Source organism: Gadus morhua, chromosome 5 (genome assembly GCF_902167405.1).
Source record: "Gadus morhua chromosome 5, gadMor3.0, whole genome shotgun sequence".
NCBI lineage: Eukaryota > Metazoa > Chordata > Actinopteri > Gadiformes > Gadidae > Gadus > Gadus morhua.
The window spans coordinates 21,677,747-21,693,677 of NC_044052.1; the positions used below are offsets into that span (position 1 = coordinate 21,677,747).

At 51.1% G+C, this 15,931-nt stretch overlaps 1 protein-coding gene across 10 annotated transcripts in view; it reads right to left on the bottom strand.

Moving 5' to 3' along the window:
- Positions 1 to 15,736, bottom strand: part of mark3a (MAP/microtubule affinity-regulating kinase 3a) — a 36,322-nt gene extending 20,586 nt beyond the window's left edge. Inside the window, exons 1-8 of one of the 10 annotated variants that reach the window (XM_030356073.1) lie at positions 15,091 to 15,736; positions 12,912 to 13,100; positions 11,707 to 11,760; positions 4,566 to 4,614; positions 3,749 to 3,814; positions 3,368 to 3,438; positions 2,871 to 2,927; positions 1,818 to 2,054 (exon numbers count right to left, since the gene is read on the bottom strand). In XM_030356073.1, the coding sequence (XP_030211933.1) occupies positions 1,818 to 2,054; positions 2,871 to 2,927; positions 3,368 to 3,438; positions 3,749 to 3,814; positions 4,566 to 4,614; positions 11,707 to 11,760; positions 12,912 to 13,100; positions 15,091 to 15,141 (774 nt within the window). In that variant the 5' untranslated portion in view covers positions 15,142 to 15,736. Of the gene's footprint in view, positions 1 to 1,817; positions 2,055 to 2,870; positions 2,928 to 3,367; positions 3,439 to 3,748; positions 3,815 to 4,565; positions 4,615 to 11,706; positions 11,761 to 12,911; positions 13,101 to 14,445; positions 14,602 to 15,090 lie in introns of those variants that run through there. The other 9 variants (XM_030356080.1, XM_030356077.1, XM_030356081.1 and 6 more) reach the window with 9 other exon arrangements.
- Between the last annotated feature and the right edge of the window lie 195 nt (positions 15,737 to 15,931).

Genomic DNA, 15,931 nt, shown 5'->3' on the forward strand with positions numbered 1-15,931 from the left:
GTAAGTATTAGTGGTGCCGTCTTCCAACCGAAATCGATGGTTTTACAAAATGCCAAATAAAACACGACAGAAACTGTATGTCGCTAACATACTTGATGAAAAAAACAAGAAGATGAGGATGTCTGCATTGCCTGGGGAGAGTGTAGACTCTAAACTCTCCCCAGGCAATGCAGAAATCCTGAATTGTAAATCAGAATCAGGGATTATTTAATATCCATGTTAAAAAGAAGAAGGAATAATGCCTCAGATTGCAATTTTTTTAAATATTGACCATGCTTTAAGGAAGCCAAATTTGTCACTTTATTTTTGTTTTTACACATTTGAAGAATTTATTTAAATTCACATTGGTCTTGTTATCTTTATTGTTGTTGTTGAACCGAAAATGATCCGACCCGTGACTCTAAAACCGTGACGCGCTCCGAACCGTGAGTTTTGTGATCCCTTGCACCCCTAGTAAGTATTAAAATGCGCATTACTGAGTTAACACTAATGTGGTGGACCACATTTCGTTGTCTCTGCACAATGACAATAAAGTTGAATCTGAATCTCAAGCCCACTTACGCAAGAATTAACATGCGTATAACTGAGTTAACATCCCATTAACGCAGGGTATCTCACTCCAAGGAGTGAGTGGAAGCTGGGGAAGTGACAGCGGGCAAAGGCCTTTCAGCGGTCAGCCCCTTAACCAGGTTAAGGCGTTTCCACGGTCACCCCCTTAACCAGGTTAGGGTGGAGGTTGTCTGCGTGTCCAGGGGCCGTGTGTCCGTGTGTCCCGGGGAGAATCCCAGCGCTCCAGGAACACAGGACTGCATTATCCCAGGTGTTACATAATCAGGGCCGTTCTCAGGTTTCAAGGACGGGACCTTCTGGCGCGCGGCCCTCGCTGTCTGCTCCGTTTAAAGGGGCCCCACAGTGGGGGGGGGGCCGTACAGACGGACGGCAGCGCCTTACAGCCGGGCAACGCACTATACCCCTACCTATTACTAGAAGGATGCAGGGTAGGAGACGTCCAGCGGACTGCGTTAACATGGACGCTGTGAGTGGCCCTCTATGCTGTCTCACACGTCTGAATGAACCGCGACCGTTACATTTAGGGCATTCAGCTTAGAAACTTTTTATCCAAAGCGACTTAAAACACGTATCGACACAGCGACGGAGGAGTCAACCACGCAGGGCGACAGCCGGCTCGTCGGGAGCAGTCAGGGTGAGGGCGTCTCGCTCAGGGACGCATCGGCACTCCGCTAGGAGCCGGGGATCGAACTAGCAACCTTCGGCTTACAAGTGAACCCGCTCTACTTCCTAGCTAACCGTGACCTTGGACCATACAAACGGAATAATAAAGTTACTTGACTTGAATAATGAATAACGCCGGTTATATGAGCGGGGAACTCGGGGAAGGAGGAATAGTCCGACGCTTTATGGGAGGGAAGTGAAATGTGTTGTTCCACATAAACTTAGTTACAGTACGTGGTCAAGAGTCGTTCAGACAGCCATGGTGACAACGCACAACATGATACATGTTGACACACAAACAAGCTCTCACACACACACACACGGTCCCTCACACACACACACACACACACACAAACACCAGGTCTCACACACACACACACACCAGGTCTCACACACACACACCAGGTCTCACACATACACACGTCACACACACACACCAGGTCTCACACATACACACGTCACACACACACACCAGGTCTCACACACACAAACCAGGTCACACACACACAAACCAGGTCTCACACACACACACACACACACACACACACACACACACACGGTCTCTCCCCCCCACCCCCACCCACCTTGAGGTTCTGCCCGTCGAAGGGCAGCGACCCGCTGACCAGCGTGTAGAGGATGACCCCCAGGCTCCAGACGTCCACCTCGGGCCCGTCGTACTTCTTGCCCTGGAAGAGCTCCGGCGCGGCGTAGGGCGGGGAGCCGCAGAAGGTGTCCAGCTTGTTGCCCGTCGTGAACTCGTTGCTGAAGCCGAAGTCGGCGATCTTGATGTTCATGTCGGCGTCCAGGAGCAGGTTCTCCGCCTGAGGAACCGAGAGGAACCGCTCTTACTGAGGGGGTCGGGTCCGAGCCGCGACACCAACGCAGCCTCTCACACTCGCACTCACATGAGTCAGGTACTGGTCCAGTCCCAGCTCAGTACCAGTCAGGTACCAGTCAGGTACCAGCCAGGTACCAGCCAGGTACCAGTCAGGTACCAGCCAGTTACCAGTCAATTCCCATCCAGGTACTAGTCCTGTACTAGTCAAATTTTAATCCAGTACCAGTCAAGTACTAGTCCAGTACCAGTCAGGTACTAGTCCAGTACTAGTCAAGTACTAGTCCCATACCAGTCAAATACTAGTCCAGTACCAGCTAGGTACCAGTCAGGTACCAGTTCAGTACCAGTAAGGTACCAGTTCAGTACCACCACCCAACTCCCTACCCTGTTCCCCAGCCCATTATTAAAGACCTGCATTTACTACACGCCAGAAAACATCGCTATGGAAACAGGTGACGCGTCGCTATGGAAACAGGTGACCCAGAAGCAGGAGTTGGTGGACTGGTTAAAGTTTAACTGGGTGTTCCAATTCTCACACACACACACACACACACACACACACACACACACACACACACACACACACTAATAAATGCATACGACAACACATGGTTCCCTGGACATGGGCTCATGAATTATTGGTGGTCCTGAAGGGGGGGGGGGGGGGGGGGGGTCTCTCTCACACACACACCTTCGACAACAACACTACCGGATGGACACACTTATATAAGCACCACACAGTAACACATGCACGTTGAAACCCATATCGCACACAGCGATACACACAGCAGTGACTCACCTTGAGGTCTCTGTGGACAATGTGCTTCTGGTGGCAGTACTGCACGGCTGAAACTATCTGTAACACACACACACACACACACACACACACACACACACACACACACACACACACACACACACACACACACACACACACACACACACACACACACACACACACACAGGGTTTGATTAGGAAGCATTAGGGTGAAGTATAGTTTAACGTGTGACAACACACACAAGAGGGTTCTCCGGTTACAATGGGATCTGATTGGACGTTTGATCGGAGAACAGAAAGTAGAAAAGGCTGTGTGCGAAAGAACAGCTCAACTACCTGGGGTCGGGGGGGGGGGGGGGGGAGAGAGAGAGGGAGGGAGGAGAAGGAGGACAGGGAGAGAGGGGGAGACGGATCCAGGTACCAAGGAGACACCAGGAAGGGGAGAGTGGTCAGCCCAGAAAACTGCAGAGGGGGTGAGGAAGAGGGGGAGGTAGAGGGGGAGGAGGGGGGGCTGTTACCTGTCTAAATTTAGCCCTGGCCTCTTTTTCTTTCATCCTTCCATGTGCAACAAGGTAGTCGAACACCTCACCTGGGAGAGGAGAGAGATATGCACGCATAAAACACAAAATGTACCGACTGCCCAATGCTGCCCCCCAAACACCTGGAGAGCCAATCAGTAACTAGTCTGTGGCTGAACTAGTCGGCTACCAACCCGGGCTAGTAACCCTGTTGACTGTTCATTAGAGGGGCCCATAACAACACAGGTCAGGATGGTGTGTGTGTGTGTGTGTGTGTGTGTGTGTGTGTGTGTGTGTGTGTGTGTGTGTGTGTGTGTGTGTGTGTGTGTGTGTGTGTGTGTGTGTGTGTGTGTGTGTGTGTGTGTGTGTGTGGATCCTCACCTCCGCTGGCGTACTCCATGATTAGGTAGAGGGTCCTGTCCGTCTCGATCACCTCAAACAGCTTGACTACAGACAGACAGACAGACAGACAAGACAGAAAGAGACACAGAGAGAGGGAGAGTTACGTAATGAACCGTTTAATTGCCACTAAAGGTTATGCAGCCAAGCGTTTTAAAAGGCTTCCTCTCCTCCTCTCCTCCTCTAGAGCCCCAGCCCTGTGTATGAGGACACAGGAGGGTCTGCTGATGAGTGTACTGAAAACGGTACACAACTAAATATAGGCCCCGAGCAGCAGGAGAAGGTAGAGGACGAGAGACACCGCCGGCTCCCACACGACGAGTCTCAGAGCCGTGGAGCACAATCATGTGTTCACAGGAAGTCACGATGTTTCCAGGTGTGTGTGTGTGTGTGTGTGTGTGTGTGTGTGTGTGTGTGTGTGTGTGTGTGTGTGTGTGTGTGTGTGTGTGTGTGTGTGTGTGTGTGTGTGTGTGTGTGTGTGTGTCACAGACTATCAGGGAACCCCAGACGCACTGCAGAGAGACTTCTAGAAGGAAGTCCCTCAAATCTGTTCAACAACAGAGTTAAACAAATCTGTAGCTATAAAGTGAGTGTTAATGTGAGCAATACTGTATCTCTATAGAGGGTGTTAATGTGAGCAGTACTGTATCTCTATAGAGGGTGTTAATGTGTGCAGTACTGTATCTCTATAGCGATTGTTAACACATTTAGGACTGTATCTCTAAAGTGAGGGATAATGTGTGCAGGACTTTATCACTCAAGTGAGTGTTTAAACATTATACATCAACACGGTTCTTACCTATATTTGGATGATTCAGGATCTTCATTATTCTAACTTCTCTGAAGAGCTGGAAGAAAGAAAACAAACAAGGTTATTAAAGGCTGCGTCGGCCAGGCTGAGTTCATATCACAAGAGACTACAACCACAGCGAGCATCAAGTACATCTCCCAGCAGCCCTTTACTGGATAGAAGGACTACAGAGCCAGCCCAGTGTGGAGATAATGGGCCAGAACTGTGATAGATAGGGGCCCCTTGCACACCCCACAAGGGGCCCCCAGTCACACTGAGTGAGCAGAGGCTGGAGCTCCACATTGAATCATTCAGCAGATTACGCTTTCATCCACGCCGCTTACAAGTGAGGCACAGAACAATCAAAGCATGCGATCAATATTGGAGGAGCTGCGGGGCGCCCTAGAAACAGCTGCAGAGAGAGAGAGCCGGACCAGGGCTCAGCATCACGGTAGCTCGAGCTCAGCACGTAGCTTAGCCCGCTGTCGAGCAAGCCCAGCAACATAAGACAATACATTCTGAAATATGTTTTAAAATGTTTGCTTGTATTACTGTTGTTTAAGTCAATGGTGGTGCGTACGCGACCTTATCAACCAGGAGGGAGGAGTCACCTCGCGGTTGCTGATCAGGATCTCTTCCTTGTTTGTGAAGTGTTTTTTTTCTTCTTGCCCTTTGGGGTGGCTAGGGTTAGGGGAGGTCATAAACACATGGCCTTTTGCCCTTTGTGCCGGGAACTGTGATGACTGTTATACAAACACAATTGACTTGGATTGATTTAAGTCCTGTGATAAGGTTTAAGGGAAATCTGACTAAATGTGTCGTTTATTAACAATAACAACCAAGACAGCTTTTATTTAATCAAATTCCTACTTCAGATATTCCCTGTGAAAGTGGTATGAAGTGGTTAAAACCTGTACCAGTGGAATAGCATCCCAAAGTCTTCAGTTTGAAGACTGCTTCATAATCACCGCAGTCCGCCTGCCCGGCTCAGACCACACACAAACACACTTTTACGTATCCCGCTCTTATTTTGAAACAGGAAATCAAACTTTCCGGTGTTTTACATCCTCCTGATTTCCTGAAGACATTCCGATAAGAGCCGGCCCCCGTAGGTGAGCGGTGAAACCAGACACGGACCCCCGGCTCTGGAACATCATTGTTTCCTGAGCCGGGACGTGGAAGGGGAGGGGGGGGGGGGAGGGGGGAGGGGAAGGGGGGGGCTGGGCCAACTGCCACACCGTTGTCGTGGAAACTGATCTTTCTATCATGGCCGCTTGCCTCACCTCGGGCGGTGGAGAGAATACGAGGAATCCCCTCTTCCAGGAAACAACAGCGGGCCTGTTCCTAGCCCCCTGGGTGAGGCACATCCACCTCCTCGCTCGACCGGTTCAACCGGTCTCAGCACAGCCAGGTCCACCTGGTCCAACTAGTTTCAACCAGTTCATGCTACCTCTGATAAATTCAAAACTAGTTCTGACTTGGGGTGAAATCGATAGATTATTCTTCTTTATTTTCAATCGATTCACGTAAGATTCACGATTCTTATCCTATTGGGAGTTATGGGTTTATTTATTCATTTTTTCCTGATGTCTTCAGTTTAGCTTTGTGTGTATATATTATTGCATTATATCCTTTTGTCAAATATAAAATCGACATAATCTCGTACGCTCCCCGTTAGCGCACAGCGGAACGGCGCCGATCTTGAAGTCAGAATCCCGATGTGCTGAATCGAGAATCCGCTCTGAATCAGGGGACAGTTTGGATCGGGACCCCAAGAACGGGGGATCGTCACTTGGGACGGTGAGGCACTGAAAGTGTGCGCGTGTCCTTCCGTTGGTCGGTTGCCTCACCACAGCGAGAGGCGCCACGATGTCTACCTGCACCTCAAGGGCGGGTTGGGGGGGGGGGGGGCGTCTGTCAAGGTGTGGAGGATCAAACCCCCCAGGGAGATTCTTGTGCAGGCAGCACTGGGAGGCGAGCGAGGCCGCCGTCGTCGTCAGACGATGATGTACATAAAGTTTCAACATGTGCGGTCACACCCCCGGCCGTCTACGTCAGGCCGCCTGCGTCACCAGTCGCTACGGGCCCGCCCCGGAGCGAGCGCACGAGCGCTACGTCTGCCGACAGAGAGCCCCTTCAGACCTCAGAGGTAGCAGGAGACCCCATGGATTATTGATCCGCCGTTAACTACCTCTCTCTATCTCGCTCTCTCTCCTCGCGCAAATATCACACGCATCAATCATTCATTATCAGGGGTGATTGGGGGGGGACACGGAGACACACACACACACACACACACACACACACACACACACACACACACACACACACACACACACACACACACACACACACACACACACACACACACACACACACACACACACACACACACACACACACACTTTTGGGTTATGTTAGTCCTCTGGATACGCCATCCCAACACATCAAGAGTTCAGCGGAGTTCCTGTGATTTCCTTGACTTTATGGCCTCTCCACTGAGTCACTAACCCCACCCGGCCAGCTCCGGAGGAGACAAAAAACACACGTCCACCATATGAGCAAACACTTTGTTTTCAAGGGAAGAGAATAGCGGAAAAACACCAGAGTGATTCACCACAGAACAGGTCCATGACCCAAACATGCTATTGGCCCCGTCCGTCCCCAGATACAGGATGCTAGGCTGCTATTGGTCCATCCATACCAAGGACCCCAGCTTTCCATTGGTCGAGCCTGATCGCAGACCCAAGAGGCTTTGCTGCGATTGGTCCAGCCTGACCCAGGATCCAGGATGATTAGCTGCTATTGGTCCAGCCTGACATCAGAACCAGGATGCTTAGCTGCCATTGGTCCAGTCCGACATCAGAACCAGTATGCTTAGCTGCTATTGGCCCAGCCTGACCACAGACCCAGTATTCCCTCGTGCTATTGGTCTAACCAGAACCCTGCAGTGATGTACGAGGTCTGGTTGAAATTGATGTCCACATGGATCGTCAGTCCAGTGAGAGCTGGACATGAAGATCTCACTATACTACAACATGTGCAACGTGGTTTATTTCTCTATACTATGTATATGTACGTTTTTAATTTCCACTTAAAGTATGCACGACAGTGACTTCATCGTTTGTAAATTGACTCATGAGTCATGTGCAAAATACTTTCTCTGCGTGGATCGATGGAGAAGCATCAGTCCTCCATCCTTCGGGTTGAGACATGCAGCAAAGTGTTTCTCCTCAGTCTGCAGTCTCCTCATACAATATGAATAAGACCAGGCCTGACCTCACTCCATCTTGCAGTTTTAAACAAGACTACTGTGCACAACATCACAACCGTCTCTCAGCCTCACTACATCACAACCTCACTACTATACTACAACACAACCTCCGTACTATACTACAACAAAGCCTCTACATGGTTTCACTACAGCCTCACTACTAGACTACATCACAACCTACTCAACCTACTCTCAGCCTCGCTACAACACAACATCTACATGCTCAGCCTCACTGCTATACTCAAACACAACCTCACTACTATACTACAACACAACCTCACTGCTAAACTACAACAACATCTCTACATGCTCAGCCTCACTGCTAAACTACAACACAACCTCACTACTATACTACACCACAACCTCACTGCTAAACTACAACAACATCTCTACATGCTCAGCCTCAATGCTATACTACAACACAACCTCACTACTATACAACACAGCCTCACTGCTAAACTACAACAACATCTCTACATGCTCAGCCTCACTACAACACAACCTCACTACTATACTACAACCCAACCTCTACACGCTCAGCCTCACTTCAACCTCACTACTATACTACAACACAGCCTCACTACTATACTACAACACAACCTCTACCTGCTCAGCCTCACTACTATACTACAACGCAACCTCACTACTATACTACAACACAACCTCTACACGCTCAGCCTCACTACTATGCTACAACACAGCCTCACTACTATGCTATAACACAGCCTCACTACTATACTACAACACAGCCTCACTGCTATACTACAACACAGCCTCACTACTATACTACAACACAACCTCTACATGCTCAGCCTCACTACTACACATTAATTTAAAGACTAACTTCCTGCTTATTTGAGTTAAAGAAGTACACTGAACACCAGCTCGGCCGCGACGCCAGAGTCAATATTTGCTGGCGACAGGAGGCTCCTGTCAGACGTGCAGGCAGCTAGGCGCTGTTGTTTACAGTTCATTAAGGCTGGAGCCACTCCTACCCCTGACCTTTACCCTCTGACCGGCAGTGATGATAACGGCATGCTTCCCTCGAGTGGACCTCCAGTGACGGTTCTGGCGCTTTGTTGGACGGACGTTAATGAGGCGTCAAACGGCCACTATAGGTCTATACCCTCTGGGTCATAGATCTCTACGTAACCATGGGTCTCACTCTCTAGGTCATGGATCTCTACGTAACCAATGGGCCGAATTCAAATCTACTGACACTAGTCAAAAGACACGGACACGAGCCCCCAATTAATTCATGTTACAGTGGTCTCACTCTCTAGGTCATGGATCTCTACGCCCTTCTCTAAATATAAAAACCGAAGGACCCTTTCAGGGACAGAGTGGGGACCCCCAACCACACCCAGGGCTTCACCCTCAACATGATGACCCGCATCTGGCCCGTCTTCCCGCTCTCCTCCGAGGCTGAGCAAGAGGGGAACAAAGAAACAGGAACCAGCCATACAATTTCCCGACGGCCACGAGGGAATTAAACCAACAAAAACCAAAACCCGACTGACGCCGTGGTTTTTCTCCTGGTTCCCGTCGCGAGGAGTGACCCTGAGCGACGTTTCGGATATCTTTTCTAACCAAGGTGTTTTTCCCCCTGTGCTTTCCACACACACACCGGCAGGCTCACAACAAGAGAGCCTGCTGACAATAGCCTTCTGCTTTGTTGCTCCATGAGCGCCGCTCGCTGTTTTTCTGCCAGCTTAGTGGCCAGCAGAGCCAGCCCCTCCGCTACAAAGGCAAGAATCAATGAGCCTGTGGAAAAACAGACGAAACTACGGCGGAGGGAGAGAGGGCTTGGACCCGCGCCACAGAGAGAGACCAGGCTGGTCTAGAGGCAGAGAGACCAGGCTGGTCTAGAGACAGAGAGACCAGGCTGTATTAGAGACAGAGAGACCAGGCTGGTCTAGAGGAAGAGAGACCAGGCTGTATTAGAGACAGAGAGACCAGGCTGGTCTAGAGGAAGAGAGACCAGGCTGGTCTAGAGACAGAGAGACCAGGCTGTATTAGAGACAGAGAGACCAGGATGGTCCAGAGACAGAGAGACCAGGCTGGTCTAGAGCCAGAGAGACCAGGCTGGTCTAGAGCCAGAGAGACCATGCTGTATTAGAGACAGAGATTCCAGGCTGGTCGAGAGACAGAGAGACCAGGCTGGTCTAGAGACAGAGACCAGGCTGGTCTAGAGGCAGAGAGACCAGGCTGGTCTAGAGGCAGAGAGACCAGGCTGGTCTAGAGCCAGAGAGACCAGGCTGGTCTAGAGACAGAGAGACCAAGCTGGTCTAGAGACAGAGAGAGACCAGGCTGGTCTAGAGGCAGAGAGACCAGGCTGGTCTAGAGACAGAGACCAGGCTGGTCTAGAGGCAGAGAGACCAGGCTGGTCTAGAGCCAGAGAGACCATGCTGTATTAGAGACAGAGAGACCAGGCTGGTCTAGAGACAGAGAGACCAGGCTGGTCTAGAGACAGAGAGACCAGGCTGGTCTAGAGCCAGAGAGACCAGGCTGGTCTAGAGCCAGAGAGACCATGCTGTATTAGAGACAGAGGGACCAGGCTGGTCTAGAGACAGAGAGACCAGGCTGGTCTAGAGACAGAGAGACCAGGCTGGTCTAGAGACAGAGAGACCAGGATGGTCTAGAGACAGAGAGACCAGGCTGGTCTAGAGACAGAGACCAGGCTGGTCTAGAGCCAGAGAGACCAGGCTGGTCTAGAGACAGAGAGACCAGGCTGGTCTAGAGCCAGAGAGAGACCAGGCTGGCCTAGAGACAGAGACCAGGCTGGTCTAGAGCCAGAGAGACCAGGCTGGTCTAAAGCCAGAGAGATATGATCTACAGATAGAGAGACCTGGTCTAGACACAGCAAGAGCACGCTGGTCTAGAGACAGAGAGACTAAAATAAATGTCACATGTTCCAGCATTGGATCAAAGATACCGTGATGTTTGCCTTGGTCAAGAGTGCCGCGCTGCACGGGCACGTGCACACACACACGGTGAGCGGCCTGACATTGGCAGGACTAGCATCACCAGATAATGCGCTGCTACGTGACAGCTGCTCCCCAGGGTGTGGGGCGTCAGACGGGCACGGGGCCAGGCGTGTCCCTGCTGTTTCATCAGAGAGCCCTGCCTGCTCTCAGCGTCAACACGCTGCTTTCTGCACCTCGTGGCCATCTTGGTTCTGAGCGCACACCAGGACCCAGCGCTGGCCCAGGCTCGGCTCGGAGGCTCCCACAGACACAGAGCCGTCTAGACGCCACTAGACAACAAAGCTCGATAAGATGCCGCGATTCTCGCAAGCTAAAGTAACATTGAGTCATTTTAGCGGATGATTTTATCCGCAGTAACCAACCGTGAATACAGATACAATACATGCCGGTAGGGGTTAGGGGTCATCTTGCTCTACGATGCCCACAGGTTAGACTGCGGACATCGCAATCCAGCAGGACTGAAACCACCCCTGGTGCATTTGTAAGCTTTCACTAAGCGTGCGAGGAGTCTGATGTGCATAAGGCAAGGACACTGCAAGGCATCGTGTTAAAGTTAAAATACCTGGTCGAGATATAACTTGACCATCACGGGATAGCGGGTGCATTTTCAGCCCTAATCAGATTTCAGAACCCCAACACTGAGCCATGTTGGCCGACGCCTTGCACGTATGACCAGAGATGGTAGACAGCGGAACCTTGGTACTGGGCCTGTCAAATCCATATGCAGTGCTTTAATCAGACCTGCAGGGCTCCCAGGGCTGGTCTGCTAGGCGCTCAAAGGACGGACGTACGACAGTAGCCTCGTATGATACCAGGGTTAAGCCATGAGTCTCCAACAGCAGAGGACAGACGGACAGACAGACAGACAGACAGACGGACTGTAGCTCACCTTCTGCAGGCTGTTGGGGTTGAGCTGGGTCTTGTCTATGATCTTGATGGCCACCTATGGACAGAAGAAGCAGTGAACTATAGACTCACCACTCTGAACTTTAGTACTGCTTTAGCACTAGCAAGTTGCTACTTTAGCCCTAGCATGCTTCTCCTATACAACTAGCATACTATACTACTATACTAGCATGCTACTACTATACTACTATCATGCTACTACTAGAGTACTAGAATGTTAGTACTTTACTACTAGCATGCTAGTACTATACTAGTAGCCTGCTACTAACATGCTACTACTATAGCACTTGGATGCTACTACTATAGCACTTTACCAGACACAACCCAAATATAGTAAATTGTATTTATAGTTCAGGTACATCGCGACTGTAGTAGTACTAATAGTAATACTGCGTTGCTACTACGGCTGTGGACCACACAATCAGAAGTTTTCAACCAGAGAACAGTTTGTCTTTCCTAGTGGAACGTTTTGATGAAGTACATCCTACATAAAATACTTTGGTTTGTATCCAAGTAATCTCTTTTATGGTTCAAATTCTTTCTCTTTACAGAATGAAAGCATGTGAACTGCTCATAGTAGCATAATGTTTAGACACTAGAGTAAGACTGTTACGGTGGGGTAACAGTCCTAAATACCCTAATACCCTCTTATTAGGGCTGGTAATAAAATAATTTGGTCTTGCTCACGGACTGCTCCGTCTTTAAAAGGGGAGGATTTACGGAGATCTGGACATGCTAGTTGCCTCGACAACAGACACATAAGCAGTAAGCCAGGTCTTTAAGGGTGTGTGTGTGGGGGGGGGGGTCCACTACCCTCTGCTGTCACCAGATGGTAAAATGAACCCTAGAGTTAAAGAGCCCGAATCCAGCCCCTCCACAGAACAGAACAGAGCAGGGACGGGATTCAACGCTTGTTGTTATGTACTGGTTTAGATAATTTGCCTTTCGCCCTAACTTGGTGACGCAATGAGAAAGTGTCATGTTTGTTAACCTTTATTAATCCCAGAGGGAGGGACGTCCGGGCGGTTAAAGGGGGTACCTTTACCGGTACAGTCCGTGAGACTGCATCGTGGCCTGGTGTTGTATGAATTCCCCATCATATGAGCCGAGTTAAACACACACTTTAATGCACGGCCTCCTTCACCGCGGCGTCGGTCGGCGACCCCTTGACCCCTGACCCCGGCTCACCTCTCGGCCCGTCAGGATGTGTCTGGCGAGCTTGACCTTGGCGAAGTTGCCCTTGCCGATGGTCTTCAGCAGGCGGTAGTTCCCCACGTGGGGCTGTTGCGGCTCGTCCCCGCCGCCGCCCGAGCCGCGGGACCGGCCCCCCGACCGCACCGGGCGGGCGGTCACCTCCTGGCGGCCGTTGGTCGTGTGCTGCGGAACCACGGAGACACGCCGGTCACATGACGCACGCCACGGTCACGTGACGCACAACAGAAGCCTCCATTGGCGTACTGAGCAGAGGATCCTAACCTGCCTCCGGAGACCTTTACCAACCCCCCCCCCCCCCCCCCCCCCCCTCACCTGAGACCCCCACAGAATCAAATCTGAACGTCAATAACACCGCCCTTTAAAACAATGACAGCTGATCTTCCACAGTAGCCAGCGAGACGGTCAAAGTTTGAAACCACGGCGATAGATTCATCAGTGCTCCATCACACGCGTCACGTCAGCAGCCTCCGGCACGCGACCTACAGACCGAACCACACCCCCAAAGTCCCGGCTTAAGATCTACACAACATGCTTACACAACAACCAACAACTACTCACTACAAAACACCAACCACTTGCCGTCTACAATGTCCCCACAGAGCCACGGCAACACACTACAATGTCCCTATGCAACCACAACAACACACTAGAACGTCCCCTACAGAACCACGACAACACACTACACACTCTTACGTCCCAATGACACACCAACATCCTGCTCTGTGCCTAGAACCCCTCCCCCCCCCTCAAAGAACCCAGTACCATGTAGGGCACCACAATGTGCTGGCGTCTCTCCTCGACACCACCGGGTCCCCGAGTGTGCGAACACACTTGAGGCCTGTGTTTGCTTTAATGGGTGACGTGCGACTCTTAATTACAGAGCGGGCTTAGCATACATCCTGACTGCGTGCGTCTCACGTCCTGTGTCTCACCTCAGGATGGCTGACGGGTGTGCGAACGAGAGGACGTTGTGGTCGCTAAACTAGCCTAGCATCTCCGAACGAGTGGTGAGAAGTGTACAAAACAAGACTTGTTCACTAGTCGAGATTAGAGGGCCTGTCTCTTATATCTGGTCGTGAGAAGTGAACAGGAAGTTGGGAGAGAGTCCCAACTTTGGCATGAGTCCAGGGTTCGACGGCCAAGGGAGATGGGAATTGATTCCCTGGGTGTTATTTAAAAACAACAATCAAACCCTGGCTCCGCCCAGGCCCGCTGAACACAAGACAGCTCCTCTGGGGCGGGACGGTATCGATGAGTGTGACCCTGTTGATCTCCCACCTAGCGGGAACGGGTCAACACTTTGACTTCCAACTTCATGCATGAAGTTCCATTCCATGGAAAATAACCTGAATACTAACAGAGCTCGACTTTCATTAATAGGATAAAAATTCTTATTCGCACATCCATATGTGCCGCCTCTCACTGTTAACACAAAAAAAACACTAAATCCATAACGAAGACTCTCCCTCTCTCCCCGCCGGGTATTCTCCCCCCGCTGGGTACTCACCCAGTCGCGGCGTTTCCTCGTCGACTGGGACCCGGTCATGGTCTTGCTGCTAACCTTAACGCGGTCTAAATCAACGGTGGAGCTACTAGAGGGTTTTGTTCATAGACACCATATCCCCCCCAGCCCTGGCCGCCGGTCCGATACCCACAGAGACAATGAGCTGACAGAGTTTCTCCTGGTCAACAGGGGTGGGACACAGGAATGCCCATATTTGGAAGGGCAGCGATTGAAACCCTCGAGTGACACTTTGGAAAACCAGTAGGAATACCAGTACGAACACAAGTACTCTGGCACATAGGCGACACAGTGTTGCACTTTAGTTCGTAGTTAGGCCCTAAAGATGGGCTACTCCCCGAACATCCACCTCAGAACTTGGTTCAATTCAATAACCCATAAACGGTCTAAAAACAGAGACTAGACCCGTGAACCTCCGAGGCCACAGCGGGGAGGATTACAGGGCGTGTTGGGCTGAAGGGTACGAGTGTTTACGAGTTGTTTAAACAATCTTTCAGCCCCTTATAAACCCATTATCAAGCAGTATAAAGGACCCCCACGGCGGGGGGGGGGTCGTGTGCTGCTTCAGCACAACAAGTCCTTCCTATGGGTGTGCTTAGGGGATGTGAACAAAGTCAGCAGTCTACTTACGCCCTCCGTCGGCTTCTCATTGACGGTCGGAAGGGGGGTTTTGGACGACATGGTAGTCCTGGACGGGTCGACGCCTCACTGTGAGTATTAATATTCAGATGGGATTCTGCAGCACCTAGTCTAACCCTGGGAACTAGTGCCTTCTCGCGGCTCCAGACCGTGCAGCCCTTTCGGAAAACAGTCTCAGCATTGATCCGTGACGGCTCCCGAGCAGACGTGGTCCCCCTGGCCTGGTGAACCCTGATGACGGCCGACACCTGTCAATAAAACGCATCAAACACCCCGACCACGGCCGTCATTCACACCGCGCCGACACTCCGTACATGGCCTGGGCTCGGCGGGGATGCGACCCAAATCACGGTCCGCTCGGCTCGGCAGTCGGGGGGGCTAGGGCACGGCTAGCACAGCTCGTCGGAAATCACCCTCGGATTCAAAAAGTATGTCCTCCTAACATGCCATGTGACTCAGGGTCGTCCCTCGGGGTCTTTTGAAAGAGATTTCAAAGTGTTTGGGTCGCTGACCGCCTCCGTGTCGGCTCCATCTCCGGCCCGCTGCCTGCTCCGCTTTAGGTGGGACCAAAATGGCTACTGAGTGTCTGGGATTAATGTGCGCCGAGGCAGAGGAAGTGAGGAAACCCTCCGATCTCTGCACTCATTGGATCACAAAGTAGAGCTGTCATCTCACAAGACCTCACTTCCAGAGAACTGTGGTTCACACCCCGATTCTGGGGGGCTTTTATGAATCCGGTTTAGATCTATAACCCGTCTATAACAGGCGCGGGTCTTCTCCCCATAACTCTGAAGCCATGGCTGGTCATAATCGGTAAATAGCCCTGGTTACA